The sequence below is a fragment of the Labeo rohita genome, chromosome 25 (genome assembly GCF_022985175.1).
Source record: "Labeo rohita strain BAU-BD-2019 chromosome 25, IGBB_LRoh.1.0, whole genome shotgun sequence".
Classification (NCBI taxonomy): Eukaryota; Metazoa; Chordata; class Actinopteri; order Cypriniformes; family Cyprinidae; genus Labeo; species Labeo rohita.
Genome location: NC_066893.1, coordinates 23,032,949 through 23,050,711, shown reverse-complemented (window position 1 = coordinate 23,050,711; position 17,763 = coordinate 23,032,949). Strand labels below are relative to the sequence as shown.

Below are 17,763 nucleotides of genomic sequence, written 5' to 3'. Positions count from 1 at the left end.
CAAGTATTCACTCAACACATTTTAAACTTTCACGGTTAACCCATTCGTTAATGTAATGCGAAACGTTCCAGATATTACATCATAAGCAGCTCAATTAGAATCAAATTATTTTCAAAATCTGTAAAGTCTAGCTGAATACATTCAGGGTTAATTCTCAATTTCTGGAATACCAAAAAGGATAAAGCCATCACATACCACACTGTGACATCCCGCTAGGGTGTGTATATGTTTAGGTCTGTTTATGAAGCAATAGCAGAGTGATGATCTCAAAGATAAATTTAACCTGATCTATTGTGACAGTGATTTGGCCAAGGGCCACCGCGGGGACGACTGCCCAGACCATGTCGTATATATACCCACAAACCTTCTCTGTCTCCGTAGTGCCACATGAGATTCCATTGGATGAATATGAAATGACAGGAATATGGAGTATGGAGTTTATCTCTTCCCTACGGTCTGGTATTGTCGGGGTTGTGTGTGTGCGCGTGTACGGTGTTTCAAACTGACAGATCATTTATTGAGGAGGACAGTGAGGAGGGAGTCTCAAGCATCAGGGTTTCAAAGTTTCTGCATTGATTCCTGTGTGGGTGGCAGGTTTCCATGGGGACTGGAGACGGGAACGATATAGACCCTACCTCAACTACCGAAGTAGAGTCTCGCATAGCTAGATGTTTGACTATCAGCATAAAGTCTAGCTTATTCTGGCCAAAGAACCATCCGCCAAGGCAGGAAGAGGTAGGGTTGGGTAAAAATATTGAGCGATCTAGCTGATGCAAAACTTCAGCACCACAGCAAAATAAATCCTATTTTATTTGAGTTATGAAAGTAGTGTGAAATAATGCCAAGAAATGTCTTTCAAATCAAAAACGACATGCGTGACCAGTGTAGTTTGATTCACAAACAAATGACTCTTATGAACCAGTTCTTTTTAGTGAATCAAACACATACTGCATGACCAGTGTAGTTTAATTTACAAACAAATGACTCTTATGAACCAGCCCTTTTTAATGAATCAACCTCATACTGTACAACCAGTGTGGTGCAGTTTGTGAACAAATGACTCTTATGAACTGGTTCATTTTGTGAATCAAACACATACCGCACAGCCAGTGTAGTCCAATTTACGAACAAATGACTCTTATGAATCATTTCTTTTTAATGAATCAACCTCATACTGTACAACCAGTGTGGTGCAGTTTGTGAAAATGACTCTTATGAACTGGTTCAGTTACTGAATCAAACACATGCTGCATGACCAGTGTTGTGCAATTTACAAACACATGACTCTTATGAAACAGTTCTTTTTAGTGAATCAAACACATGCTGCATGACTAGCATAGTCCAATTTACAAACACATGACTCTTATGAAACAGTTATTTTTAGTGAATAAAACACTTACTGCACAACCAGTGTGATCCAGTTTGTGAACAAATGACTCTTACGAACCGGTTCATTTTGTGAATCAAATGCATACTGCACAGCCAGTGTAGTCCAATTTGCGAATATGTGACTCATTTAAAACAGTTCTTTTTAGTGAGTCAGACACATACTGCATGACCAGTGCAGTCCAATGTATGAACAAATGACTCTTATGAACCGGTTCATTTTAATAAATCAACCTCATACTGCACAACCGGTGTGGTGCAGTTTGTGAACAAATGACTCATAAACTGTTTCATTTAGTGAATCAAAATTTCAGCCAAATATTGTCTTATCCTAATAAACCACACATTAATGGAAAGCGTATTTATTCAGCTTTTAGGTGATGTATACATCTCAATTAAAAAAAAAAGACACTTATGACTGGTTTTATGGTCCATGCACACAAATGACTCTTCTAAACTGGTTAATTTAGTGAATCAAATACTGCGCGACCAGTGTGGTCCAGTTTGCGAACAAATGACTCTTATGAACCGATTCATTTTGTGAATCAAACACATACTGCACGACCAGGTGTTGTCCAGTTTGCGAACAAATGACTCTTATGAACCGATTCATTTTGTGAATCAAACACATACTGCACGACCAGGTGTTGTCCAGTTTGCGAACAAATGACTCTTATGAACCGATTCATTTTGTGAATCAAACACATACTGCATGACCAGGTGTTGTCCAGTTTGCGAACAAATGACTCTTATGAATCGATTCATTTTGTGAATCAAACACATACTGCACGACCAGGTGTTGTCCAGTTTGCGAACAAATGACTCTTATGAATCGGTTCATTTTGTGAATCAAACACATATTGAATCAAACACATACTGCACGACCAGGTGTGGTCCAGTTTATAAACAAATGATTCTTATGAACCGGTTCATTTTGTGAATCAAACGCATATTGCACAACCAATGTGGTCCAGTTTGTGAACAAATGACTCGTTACAAATGACTCAAAAAAAGTAGTTTCAAATAATTACTCGGCCAAATATTGTCTAACAAACCACACATCAATGGAAAGCTTATTTATTCAGCTTTCAGATGATGTATACATTTCAATTAAAAAAAATTGACCCCTATGACTGGTTTTGTGGTCCAAGGTCACAAATGACTCTTCTGAACTGGTTTAGTTTAGTGAATCAAACACATATTGCAGTGTTGTCTAATTTACGAACACATGACTCTTATGAAAGAGTTCATTTTAGTGACTCAACCCCAATTCCTCAGACTAATGTGAGAGGATCTTTCAATAAATAAAAGTAATTAAAGATATAAGATATAAAACATAGAGAGAAATTAACATTATAACAGAAATAAAGACAAAAAAATGAATCAGAATTAAATAAAATCAAAACTGGAGTTAAATCAGGAAATCTGTATGATTTTGGAAACGAGTCTTTGTCTAAAATTAGTCGCACAAGACGGACAGATTTATGACTTTCTTTCTATGTGGCACATTAATTCTATTCAAGGTCCACATATAATCTTGAAACATTCGTCCTGTTATCCGATCACAAACAGCAGACCGCTGAGAGATCAGCAAAGATAAATGTTTGCCTTCTGTTTCTGAGACGCCCCTTGTTGCGCTGGAAACTGTGCGGCTCTCTCTGAGACCGGCGAACTAATCTCATCAATTTACAAATGCAAATATTATGTTTATTAATCTAATGTGCAGAGCTGTACAAACATTTATTACCCTGCCAACTACCAGGACTCAAACATATGCACTGCTGCAAACACACGTATCCACACACTCCTTGTATAGCCTAAAATGCTTACCAGCTCACAGGTCTGTTTGTGTAGTATGTTGCCGTGGCAACAGACATCAGCTTGAAGGTTTCATAGTCTACCGATATAACTGCTACACTGCTTACTGAGTCAATAATATCTGATTCACCATGAATCAGTCTCCCATGCCTTATGATTCAAGTGTCCATGAAATGAAATTTTCTAAATTATTGATCTTACTATGAAGGATTCACTCATGCATATATTTAATTTTTTAACATTTGCATCAACCTTGTCATTTTTAAGCAAACTGGATCTTACAATACAGCAACAGACTTCTCTCTGGTGATGCATATCAGACTTTTACCACAGTACAACTCAGAAAATAAAATACTGATACAATGACCACAGCTACTGTAAGAGCTTACAGGTGGCGATAGATACAGGCGTAGACTTAAACCAAATGCCGTACCATCAGTTTTTCCCCACAAGGAGTCTAAACGCCCCTGGATATTGAGTAAAATCCATGCTGAGAAACTCCTTCAGTGGCTGCGGCGTCATGACAAACGTCGACATGTTTACACCCTGCCAGGATGGCATCTAGCATTTCTCGTCTCTGCCATTTGTGAGCTCTTTCAGTAGCTGTGGTCAACTAAAAGTCTCAAAGGCATCAGGGCTAAAGTGGAGAGAACAAAGACGCAGGTCTTTATGAAGTTTTATTCATCCACAGGCGTCTTCCCATTCTTTTCTCTCCTTCTTATCGCTAGGAAAGCAGTGAAGACTTGCATTGCTTCACTTGATGCCCTTCAAATGAAAATTACAACCAAAAGGCACACAATGTGGCATTGCATTAGTATTGTATTTTCCGAGTTGCTTTGTGGTAATAGCAACAGGTAGTGCCAGTAGATCACTGACGTCAACGAAATAATGGAGCCCCCCATAGTCCAAAATATGTATAAAATGATGATTTTTTAAATAACGTAAATCTTGGACAGGTGTCTACTAGATATTTCAGTAAAAGACATAATTTTCATCATTTCATTCACTCAGGGTTACCTTTAAAAACAACTTTGGGTTGCTTACTTCTCAGTACACAAATCATTAGAAAATTATGTTAAAAAATATCAAATATGATGCATCAGGCTTTTAAATAATGTTTATTTGTGAGTCTCTCAGTCATCATGTACATAACATGATTTGCCCCCTACAATAAAACTGACAGTTTTGATCATAAAACTAAGCATTTGATTACCTTATCAAGACATGTTATTGGGAAATACAGAGTGAAAAGTATATTTCTATGCATTTTATGTAAGTATATAAGATCTCATTGATTTACATTAAAAGCTATCAGAATTTCATCTTACTTTTTGGCCATACAAATATTAGCACCTGCACCAAAATGCATATTTTTGCCCAATTCAAGGCCTAAAATTGAAGTATTTAGTCCTAATGAAGTATGAGCTCCATTTTCTCACTATATGAGGCATAAAGCCTGATGTATCAGTGATGGAACTTTTTTGTCTAAATGTTCACAATCCAACAGTTCCAAAAAAAAAGGGTACAACGGGGCTAAAGGCGCTTCGGGGTAAAAGGCGCCTTTAATATTATTTTCCTCTAATCCACTAGAAGGCAGAAAAACGTGGCGTAGCACTTTGCAAAACATCCGCTTATCAACATACACGTGCAAATTTGGTTGATCCTTGATCATTCAAAGTCGATTCTGTGCTTGCTTGATCTAATATGTTGTGATCTAAATGATGTTTTTAAAAATGTTGTATATTTAAGTAGCAAATGAGAATCGCTAAAATTATTCAATATATCTTGAGACAAAGGTCTTCTTAATGATTTGTCAGTTTTGTTTAAAATAATTAAAACAGCAGTTTTTAAATACTAAAATAATATGTAAAAGTATGGTATTTGGGTAAAAAGCACCCCTGCTTGTCAGCGCTGGTAGCCTTGTGGGCAGTGGGCACTGACATGCAGCACTGTTGCGCTATGGGCGTCCCAAGTTCGAATCCCCTTTCCCAATCCCACCCCCTTCTCTCTCTCCCAATTTGCTTCCTGTCCTGTCATAATAAAGGCAAAAGGGCCAAGAATGATAAAAACCGCCCCTGCTGTTGGGGCTAAAAGGCACAATAATTAACATGATAATTAATAGAAGGCTGACTTTCCAATTGTTGACATGACATGGTTATTCAGATGGTAAATATCATATATTATGTTGGGCGTCCCTTAGAGACAATCACCATGTTTAGAATGAAACCTTTATATTTAAAAATATGCTATTAATCATATCATATAATAAAGTATAATTTGTTGGTATTACTGTAAATCTATATTAAATTATTATGGGATCTCCTTCAATGCTTTATGAATCTTGACAACATGATTTTGTTTCTGTATTTTGAAATATGTTTTAATTTGGCATTTTTATGACAGTATATTTAACAAAAAATAATTATTTTATTCATCAAAATAAGCAGAAAATAGTACAAACTTTGCTAAAGTCATTGTTTTGAACAAGTATTAACTTAGACATTATTAAAAAAAAACATTATTTTAGCTAAAGTATTTGTATCACTACTGTGTGCCTTTTACCTCATACATTTATGAGATTTTTAAACAAAATAAAGGACTTGTATGATTCATTTTCACACAAAATCTGTTGCTCCATAAAAGTTCAATATATTTTTCTGCAATTATACACTTTGGGCGCAGTGAAAAGCAATTTTTTTCTACATTTTTGACAATTTTTGCAGGGTTAAAATCAACCAAATCTATTCCAGCTTGACAGTTACACAACTCTACTCTGAGCATCTGCCTGTTCCTCGCCCTGCCACGCCCTGCCACGCCCATCTTGCCACGCCTGAGCTCGTCTCACAAGTACAATTCAGCATTGATTTTTACTATTTTCCAACCACTCTTACTCATATTTCCACACATGGTCCTCATGTGGTTTTTAACAAAACAGGACGTGGATGCCAAAACATTCTTGGTAGTCTACCAGCTCGAACAGACATTGTAGATCAATTGCCGGTGTAGCCGTTTTCTCTGCTGTCATGTGAGTTTATAGCAGCTGGTGATGGAGAAACGCTTTGATCCGAAGCTGAACAATGGTCACTTCAGTGCAACTTTAACTCGCACGCTAATTAGACTGCAGGTCTCACAGGCGCCGCTAAAGACCTCGGAGCGGAAAAACAAGAACATCTGTGCGTAGGGCAGCTGATCCACACCTCTGAAAGTGACTCTTTATTTCAGGACCTCTGATCTGCACGAGCCACTGCCAGACTGCCCAATGCACGCAAAGAGTCCTCAACGGAAGCGCGAGAAGGAGGGGGTGATTCCAAACTGTGAGTTTATTGTACACCGGCAGAACAGACTCGAGCCTCACAAGTATGAATGAGTTTTTCTGTGAGGGAAGCTTTGCTTCAACATGCACTTTGAGATGTTTGAAGCTTCTCTATTACGCTTGAGCTCCATATTCTTGCAGAATACACAATTATGCACCTTTTTAAATATTCAAACACATAATATTATGCTAAACTGATACACTTGAGAGTGAGTGGTCTTACCTCCATTTGTGGTCTGGAGCAGGTATAGCAGTGCCAGAAAGAGGGCAGACAGGAGCGGACACAGGGCGCTCATCTTGCCACTTTAGTCCGAGTCTCAGAGTCTCTGTGGCCACTTTGGGACCTGGAGCGTGTGCGGGGTGTACTCATGGAGGGGGCGGGACAGACACAGATGAAAATGATACCCTGAACCCCCCCAAATGGAAAGAGAAAACCGGCCTCTTACGCACAAACACACACCCCTGCCCAGCCCTGCAACGCCCCTCTGGAAAAACTACACCTCTTTTTCTTCTTTTCTACACTTCTCCACCCCCAATTTCCGTCCTCTCTGCTCTGTAAAATGATTCAGCGTTCATTCAAAAAGCAGATGGATCTCAGTGTTCCTCTAAACCTTTAAAGATCTGAAGATTGGATGAAAAACACTTGTGAAGTAATCACCTACATGTTGTTTTAGGAACCAAAATATCATACATTGTCTTGGCATCTATGATGATCTATGAACTTACTTTTAACCTTCCATTCATCACACAGAAGGTTCTTTATAGTGGAAAAATGTTCTTCACACTAAGAAAAATGATTCTTTTCACCCAAACTGCTTCATCCATAGCATCACTGCAAAACCCCATTGTGGAAACACTAATTTTATCTTACTTGAGCTAGTAAGGAACCAACCAAAACACCCTGGTACATAGCAACACACTACAAACAACCACAACATTTGGGCATCAGTAGCAACTTTTGTTTTTAGCAACTTTTATTTTGTGACTATTTCTTGTAAGAGAGCCATCTACTGATACTTTAAAGATCCCAGAAACCAAAATGCTGAACTGAAAGACGTGAAGTGTAACAAAAACATCTATAAAATCTATAAAATAAAATATATAAATGTATAAAAACATTATAGCCAATTCAAAACTCTGCACCGAGTAGGATTTGGGAGAAAGTAACATATCAAATCAACTTAATTTCATGATGAAAACATATCTGTTGGAACGTTTTCGCAAAATGTGAAATACATACTGTACCGCCATGTACATTTCATGATATATTTGATGTGAAATGTCCACTAAGTGGCATTAAAACAGTGTTCAGATATTTTCCCCCGGAACAGATTAATGTACATGTATTTTATGTGACGTTGAAATGTCCATCGGTAGCGCTATAACTGTAATGTTCTGTGACGTTTTTAAAATAATGTACCATCTGCACTACACCTAAACCTGCACGACAGTATGAACAAAAGCGAATGCGATGTAAAAAAACACTCACAAACATGCTGATTTTTAGCTACATGCTGTTTTTTAGGATGAAAAAATGTAAAGTAATCACCTAGATCAGGGGTCACCAGACTTGTTCCTGGAGGGCCGGTGTCCTGCAGAGATTACCTCTGGCTTTCCTCAACACACCTGCCTGGAAGTTTCAAGTATACCTAGTAAGACCTCGATTAGCTGGTTCAGGTGTGTTTGATTAGGGTTGGAGATAAACTCTGCAGGGACACCGGCCCTCCTTGACCGGGTCTGGTGACCCCTGACCTATATGTTGTTTTAGGAACCAAAATATCATACATTTTCTTGGCATCTATTATGATCTATGACCTTTAACATACTTGGAACCTTTTATTCATCACACAGAAGGTTCTTCATAGTGGAAAAATGTTGTTCGCATCAAGAAAACCAATTCTTTTATGATTTTTTTCACTCAAAATGGCTCATCAATAGCATCACTGCAAAACTCTCATTGTGGGAACACTAATTTTATCTTACTTGGACTAGTAAGAAACCAACCAAAACACCTTGGTAACCCGCTTAGCGACACACTACAAACAGCCACAACATTTGGGCATCGGTAGCAACTTCTGTTTTTAGCAACTTTTATTTTGTGACTATTTCTTGTTAGAGAGCCATCTAGTAATACTTCAAAGATCCCAGAAACCAATATGCTGAACTGCAAGACCTGAAGTGTGACAAAAACATCTCAAAAAAACATTACAGCCAATTCAAAACTCTACACAGAGTAGGATTTGGGAGAAAGTATTAAATCAAACCTGATCTCATGACAAAAACATAACCATGGGAACGTTTTCTCAAGACGCGAAATACGTCCCGCCATGTAAGTTTTGTGACATATTGGATGTGAAATGTCCACTAAGTGGCACTAAAACAGTGTTCGGGTTTTTTCCCCCGGAACAGATGAACGTACATGTATTTTATGTGATATTGAAATGTCCATGAGTGGCACTATAACTCTAATGCTCAGTGACATTTTAAAATGATGTACCTTCTGCACTATACCTAAACCTACACGATAGTATGAACAAAAGTGAATGTGATGTAAAAACAGACTCACAAACATGCAGTTTTTTTTTTAGCTACATCTCTTTTTCTTCTTTCCTACACTTCTCCACCCCCAATTTCCATCCAATCTGCACTGTACAATGATTCAGTTTTTATTCAAAAAGCAGATGGATCTCAGTGTTTCTCTAAACCTTTGAAGATCTTAAGATTGGATAAAAAACATGTGAAGTAATCACCTAGATGTTGTTTTAGGAACCAAAATATCATACATTCTCTTGGCATCTATGATGATCTATGAACTTTAACATACTTGGAACCTTCCATTCATCACACAGAAGGTTCTTTATAGTGGAAAAATGTTCTTCACACTAAGAAAAATGATTCTTTTCACCCAAAATGCTTCATCCATAGCATCACTGCAAAACTCTCATTGTGGAAACACTAATTTTATCTTACTTGGACTAGTAAGGAACCAACCAAAACACCCTGGCAACCCGCTTAGCAACACACTACAAACAGCCACAACATTCGGGCATCGGTAGCAACTTCTGTTTTTAGCAACTTTATTGTGTGACTATTTCCTGTTAGAGAGCCATCTACTAATATTTTAAAGATCATAGAAACCAATATGCTGAACTGAAAGACCTGAAATGTGACAAAAACATCTCAAAAAAACATTATTGCCAATTCAGTACTCTACACCAAGTAGGATTTGGGAGAAAATAACATCAAATTAACTTGATCTTGTGACAAAAACATACCTGTGGGAAAGTTTTCGCAAGACATGAAATACGTACCGCCATGTATGTTTCTTGACATATTTGAGGTGAAATGTCCACTAAGTGGCACTAAAAGAGTGTTCGGGGTTTTTTTGAAACCGATGAACGTACATATGATATGTTTTATGTGATGTTGAAATGTACATGAGTGGTGCTATAACTCTAATGCTCCGTGATGTTTAAAATAACGTACTGTCTGCACTATACCTAAACCTACCAGATAGTATGAACAAAAGCGAATGTGATGTAAAAACACAATCACAGACATGCTGTTTTTTAGCTACACCTACACTTCTCCACCCCCAATTTCCATCCTCTCTGCTCTGTAAAATGATTCAGCTTTCATTCAAAAAGCAGACGGACCTCAATGTTCCTCTTAACCTTTAAAGATCTGAAGATTGGATGAAAAAAAATGTGTGAAGTAATCACCTAGATGTTGTTTTAGGAACCAAAATTTCATACATGAAATACATACATCTATGACCTTTAACAGACATGGAACCTTCCATTCATCACACAAAAGGTTCTTTATAGTGGAAAAATGTTCTTCACACTAAGAAAAATGATTCTTTTATGATCTTTTCACCCAAAATGCTTCATCTATGGCATCACTGCAAAACCCTGTTGTGGAAACACTAATTTTATCTTACTTGGACTTGTAAGGAACCAACCAAAACACCCTGGTAACCTGAAGTACCTGAAGTATGACAAAAAACCTTTTTTTAATATCTAAAAAATCTTATAGCCAATTCAGAACTTTAAAACTGCACCAAGTAGGATTTGGGAGAAAATAACATATTAAATTAAACCTGATCTCATGACAAAAACATACCTGTGGGCACGTTTTCGCAAGTTCCCCCAATTTCCATCATGAGATCAGGTAGTATTAAATTCAAGGTGAAACTCTGACATAGAAACACACTCCAGTAATGTTTTATTTGCAATTTTGACAAATCATGTTTTACAGTGATGAAAATGCCTCTTAAAAAAGAACTAGATTCATGTTAAAACTATGTTGAATGAGTTAATAGCATTTTCCCATGTTCGTCAGGGGAAGAATATTTAGCAGATGTTAGTATGAACAGTTAGGTAACTATTTGTAGTAACCTTAATTGAAAACAAACAGATTGGTGTGTTTTCTGAAGAAAATGTGGTTGCTATGGCATTCTGAGTAGTTTTTAAGACTTTGAAAGGTGGTTTCTAGGGCGTTCTTAGTAGTTGCTACAGTAAATGGCATTTCAAGGTGGTTTCTAGGCTATTCTGCAAGGAAGTGTGTCAGTCTCAGTCTATGGCCTGTTTTGTGATCCGCATAGTGGAAATCAATTGTTTATAGACAAAATAGGACAATTTAGCAAGCTCCATTAATTACTATCCAGCGTAATGCTTAACAGCTGTGCAGTCTGAAGTATTTAGTCTTATCTCGGACTTGAGCTAAAAATGAACTCTCACACACACACATAACCCCTAACAAACACAAACCATTTGAGAACCCCCCTCTCTCCCCTACTCGTCTATGATTACACACAAAAAAAACTTGTGTGGCTGCCTGTAATACTTCAAAATCACCCCAAAAAAGTTTCCAGACCTTCATAAAGACTCATTGTCGCAATGTCTTTAAAAGGCTAAAAATAAACTATGGTTGTTCGGAGTGAGTGTGTGTGTATGTGTGTGTGGTCGTGCTGCAGCAGTGTTAGACTGTTTAGTCATGACATCATCTGGAATCCCACACACTCATGTTTATATTCGTCAGCTAAGGAATGCCATATCTCTGCTCTGCACCACGTTTGGTTTCTGTCGTATTCATGGGAGTTGCTGGTATCAAATTACTGGAGAGCTTAAGGCTCCTGTAAGCAATTTTTTAATCCTGCACATAAAATATTCCTACTACCTGATAGATAGCGGCCCCACAGAATATTTGGATGCTTAGGACGCATTTTAAAATGTCTGAATGTCACTGCATTAGATAGCAAAATATCACACCTAGTGGTTTTTATTTTAAGCAACAGCATAGAACTTGAAGCAGAACATTTAAAAAAATTAAGTTTGTTAGGTTTTAAATTATTAAATATAAAATCATAAAGGGATACCCTAGTGAAAAAATAATATACTTAAGCACAATTTATTCATATGGATTTTAGTATAACTACATGTACACTGACCAAAATTATAAATGCAACACTTTTGTTTTTGCCCCCATTTTTCATGAGCTGAACCCAAAGATATAAGACTTTTTCTATGTACACAAAAGGCCTATTTCTCTCAAATATTGTTCACAAATCTGTCTAAATCTGTGTTAGTGAGCACTTCTCCTTTGCCGAGATAATCCATCCACCTCACAGGTGTGGCATATCAAGATGCTGATTAGACAGCATGATTATTGCACAGGTGTGCCTTAGTCTGGCCACAATAAAAAGCCACTCTAAAATGTGCAGTTTTACTGTATTGGGGGGGTCCAGGGGGGTCCGAAAACCAGTCAGTATCTGGTGTGACCACCATTTGCCTCACACAGTATATCAGTTCCACAGTATAGACACAATACATCTTCTTTGCATGGAGTTGATCAGGTTGTTGATTGTGGCCTGTGGAATGTTGGTCCACTCCTCTTCAATGGACTTAAGTGGGCAAATGCTCACATTCAATGGTGTCTGGCACTTTGGAGAGGTGTTCTCTTCACGGATAAATCCTGGTTTTTAGCTTGTATGGCGTCGTGTGGGTGAGCGGTTTGCTGATGTCAACGTTGTGGATCGAGTGGCCCATGGTGGCGGTGGGGTTATGGTATGGGCAGGCGTATGTTATGGACAGCGAACACAGGTGCATTTTATTGATGCCATTTTGAATGCACAGAGATACCATGACGAGATCCTGAGGGCCATTGTTGTGCCATTCATCCAAGACCATCACCTTATGTTGCAGCATGATAATGCACGGCCCCTTGTTGCAATGATCTGTACACAATTCCTGGAAAAAAAATAGCATTTGTAAGAAGTGTAGTATTTTACAAAGTAGTTGTAGTGCGTTAAGTTTGTGCTTGATGAAAGCATGAAATAACATTTAGAATGTACTTTCAGTTAGTACACTGACATGTCAATCTATTTTTAATATACTTATCATAAAATGAACATATTTTAAATACAATTAAGTATATTTATTTTTCACTAGGGTAGTTCACCCAAAAATGAAAATTCTGTCATCATTCAGCCTCATGTTGTTCCAAACCCGTAAGGCCTTTGTTCATCGTCACAACACTAATTAAGATATTTTTGATAAAATCCATGAGCTTTCTGACCCTCCTTAGAGTGCAACACAACTACCACGTTCAAGGCCCAAAAAGGCAGTAAGGACATTGTTCAAACAGTCCATGTGACAGTGGTTCAACATGTTATAAAAGGAGATATCCACTTCTAAAACAAAGATTCACATATAATGTACTCACCCCCCTTTGTCATCCAAGATGTTCATGTCTTTCCTTCTTCAGTCGTAAAGAAATTGTTTTTTTTTTTGAGGAAAACATTTCAGCATTTTTCTTCATCTAATGGACTGGTATGGTGCCCCGATTTTGAACTGAATTCCAAACTGCAGTTTAAATGCGGCTTCAAACGATCCAAAATGCGGTTGTAAATGATCCCAGCCGAGGAAGAAGGATCTTCTCTACCAAAACGATCGGTTATTTTCATTTAAAAAAAATACAATTTAAATACTTTTTATTCTTAAAAGCTCGTCTTGCCTTGCTCTCATTGAACTCTGTGTATTCTAGCTCAAGACAGTTAGGGTATGTCAGAAAACTTCAATCGTATTTTCTCCCTCAACTTCAAAAATCATTTCAAAATCATCCTACATCGCTGCAAAAGTACCGACCCAGCAAGTGAACATGCAAAGAAGATCAAACACCCTTAACAAAAAAGGTAAAACAGTGATATAGGATGATTTTGAAGTTGAGGGAGAACATGAGATGGGAGTTTTTCGACATACCCTAACTGTCCGAAACAAAAACAGTCCAAGCAGAGTAAGACAAGACGAGCGTTTGACATTGAAAAGTATATAAATTGTATTATTTTTATGAAAATAACCAATCGTTATGCTAGATAAGACCCTTCTTTCTTGCATTTGGGATTTGAAGCTGCATTTAAACTGCATTTTGGAAGTTCAAAATCGGGGCACCATATCAGTCCATTATATGGAGAAAAATGCTGAAATGTTTTCCTCAAAAAACATAATTTCTTTACGACTAAAGAAAGAAAGACATGAACATCTTGGATGACAAGGGGGTGAGTACATTATATGTGAATCTTTGTGTTGGAAGTGGACTTCTCCTTGAAGCTACGAGAATACTTTCTGTATGCAAAGAAAGCAAAAATAACAACTTAATGTAACGTAGCTTCATAACATTTCTGAATGGTTCAGCAAAAATGATGAAGAGAAAATTACAGTATTTGAGTGCAGATTCTGCTTGCTTTTATATTTAATCATCTAATGGAATGGCACTCATACAGTTTTAAGTGTGACTCAAGTATCAAACTGCTTTTTTGGGTCCTCTGACTGAAAAAGATGTCCTAGGAAATCACACACACGTCTTTCTGACAGCAGTCGTGAGTGTTAGCCAATCAGAAGACTTGAAGATTGCTCTCTGGCTGTCAATCATTTTGTCCATTTGCTGACAGGATTTGGACATGTCGTTCTAGCAATGGGGATGGCGGTCTGATTCGTCTTGGTGGAAGTTAGTACCATTACTTATAGTGCAACAGCTTAAATGAGCCATTAAATTGGAGTGTTTTTGTCTCAGTGCTTTAACAATAGTGCTCATAAATTTTTATTTGCATTATCCTCTAAAATATGAGCCAGAGAGCCTTTAGTAATTATGCTGAACCAAAATACCCCCTCTTTCCTTTTTCAGTCCATAGAACACATCGCTAGTGGTAATTTTGCAACAACATGTTGGCTAAATCTCTCATTAGAGTAATAAAAGAGAGTTATGTTAGGGTTAGTAGAATAAGTTGTTTGTTTGTATGTTTTTATTACCATACCAACATCTATGACCGAGGGATATGATTGGACGAACATTTTATGGTCCTGCGCCTTCCGCAGACGATACATATAAATACATTTAGACCACCTAAAGGGATAGTTCACCCAAAAATGAAAATTACCTAATGATTTACTCACCCTCAAGCTATCCTTGGTAAATAACTTTCTTCTTTCAGATGAAAAAAAATGTCCTGGCTCTTCTAAGGTTTATAATGGCAGTGAATGGGTGTTAAGATTTTGAAACCCAATAAAGTGCATCCATCCATCATAAAAGTGCTTCACACGGCTCCTGGGGGTGAATAAAGGCCTTCTAAAGTGAATCGATGTATTTTGTAAGAAAAATATCCATATTTAAAATGTTATAATCACTTTAATCTAGCTTGCGACAACTGGTCGTACACGGAAGCCTATCTGGGTGGATGCACCAGTGAGTCTTGCACAAACCAATGTTTGTTTACAGGAGCAAAGGAAGCAAAGTTTTCTTACTTTAGCAAAGGAAAATCTCTTACTTTAGCAATGGAAAATCTCTTATTGGTTTATATCGACATATTTCTTTACAAATCTTCGTTTTGAACTTCTAATTCATAATTAAACCAGCTAATGACCAACAAAGGACCAATTTAAACCAGCTTAAACAAAAAAACGTTTGACGATAAGACGATTGGCTGGTTTTAGCTGGTCATCCAGCCTGGTCTTAGCTGGTCAGCAGGCTGGTTTTAGAGGGGTTTAGGTCACTTTCTTAGCCAGACAGACTGGTCTTAGTTAGTCAGCCAGCTAAAACCAGTTTAAACCAGATAAGACCAGCCAATCATCTTAGGCTGGTTTTAGATGTTTTTTTTTTTGTTTTTTTTTTTAAGCAGTTAGCTGGTTTGAGCTGTTTTAAGCTGGTCCTCAGTTGGTACTGAGCTGGTTATAAGCTAGTTATGAGCTGGAGCTAGTTGCTTAGGACCAGCACCTGACTAGCTTAAACGAGCTCAGAACCAGCCTAAACCAGATCGCTGCTAAAAAACCCCAAAACAAAACAAAAAATGAAACCGTTAAAATCAACCTAAGATGGTTGGCTGGTTTCAGCTGGTCATCCAGCCTGGTCTTAGCTGGTCAGCAGGCTGGTTTTAGAGTGGTTTTGGCCACTTTCTTAGCTGGTCAGGCTGGGAGACCAGCTGGGAGACCAGCTAAAACTAGCTTGACCAGCCTAGCCAGGCTGGGAGACCAGCTAGAACCAGATACTTTCAGCTTAAAACTAGCTAAGATGTTTTTTCAGCAAGGAGCTGGTTTGAGCTAGTTTAAGCTGGTCCTTAGTTGGTCTTGAGTTGGTTATAAGCTGGTTATAAGCTGGAGCTAGTTGCATAGGACCAGTTAAGGACTAGCCCCTAACTAGCTTAAACCAGCTCACGACCAACTAAGGACCAACTTAAACCAGCTTGTTTTGCTTCCACAACTTTCAGCCCACCCTGCTTTCTCCTACAGTGACCTTAATAAGTCTTTAATACATTAAGTCCCATTGGATTGCATCGGCTCTGAGGAGGAAGACAAAAACTCCCATGATTCCACACTCAATCAAGGCGTCATCAAACTACGCCTTAGTTTCTTTGTTTGTTTTGAACATGTGCCCTCTAGTGGCAAAAACTTACATTTACAGAGCTGTGTGGAGCACTTTTTTATGATGGATGGATGCACTTTTTTGGGCTTCAAAATCTCAACAGCCATTCACTGCCACTATAAAGCTTGGAGGAGCCAGGACATTTTTGAATATATCTCCTGTTGTATTTGTCTGAAAGTAGAAAGTCATATACAACTAGGATGGCTTGAGGGTGAGTAAATCATGGGGTAATTTTCAGTTTTGGGTAAACTATCCCTTTAACTTAGTGATTGCTATTGAGATTTGAAGCAACTCTAACATTCAGTAGTAATGAAAAACAACAACTAAAAACCAACTCACATTATATATATGTATATATATATATATATATATATGTAAAAAACTTTTTTTACTTCAACATTTGATGAAAAATAAGATTACTTCTGGTGAAACCTTTTTGAAAACATCCAATAGATAATTTTTTGAGTTCAAATGTTACCTAGTGGCATTTAAAGCAGTACATTCCAACAACATGTTTTACAGACAGAAGTAGTTGCAAAGTTACTTATAGTTAGTAGAATGACTAAAGTGGAATATCAAAAGTTTTACCCAAAAAAGCAAACTTGGGGTGAATGAATTTGCATTAGTGGGCAGCGGGGGTAGTTTTGAGAACACTGCCCTCTGCTGGACAGATTTTTACTGAGGTGGTTTGTAGCTTGTTTTTGTGTCTGCAATTAACTTCATCACTATCATACATTTGTAAACAAATATAATACTTTCTATATAAAATGCTGTTTTGCATCATTTCAATCCAGTGCCTCTGAATCTCCACCGCACCACTATTTGGGTGTTTGATACTGAATTTGGAGCTGAGAAGCTGCAGAGATGGTCTTTGCACTTTACACAGCTGTCTCTTCAGCGCTTGGTCAACATAAAGTGGCATTGGATGCCTCTGATCTCTCTATCTCCGGGTCTGTCTTTATTAATGTTTATCAATGACATTTTCAAGCTCACAGCACTGCCAGCATCAAGTTAATGTTCTGCCAGCGTTTGGCCTGCATGTGTGTGGCTCTATGCCATAGTGATCAGTAGATGTGCTGATGGTTTCTCATCACTAGAGTCAGATGCTCACTCCAGACAGAGAGACAGACTTGTAGATTACAGACATTTTTCAGCTGACTGGAAACATCAATTTAACCTCTAACATCAGAGGTAAATGTTGTTATAGTAACCCAAATAGTTTCATCTCAAAAAAGTTGTAATTTAGTTTGGCATGACTGTTTTTCCTTTCAGATGCCTATATGTAATTTACCGCTGTTATGATTGGTTGCCGAAAGGTTTTTGGTCTGGAT

At 37.7% G+C, this 17,763-nt stretch overlaps 1 protein-coding gene across 1 annotated transcript in view; it reads right to left on the bottom strand.

The window, feature by feature from the left end:
- The window catches only part of cspg4 (chondroitin sulfate proteoglycan 4), a 61,880-nt gene extending 55,011 nt beyond the window's left edge, over window positions 1–6,869 (bottom strand). Inside the window, exon 1 of the mRNA XM_051099900.1 lies at window positions 6,741–6,869. Coding sequence (XP_050955857.1) covers window positions 6,741–6,813 — 73 coding nt within the window. The 5' untranslated portion in view covers window positions 6,814–6,869. The remainder of the gene's footprint in view (window positions 1–6,740) is intronic.
- Window positions 6,870–17,763: the final 10,894 nt, after the last annotated feature.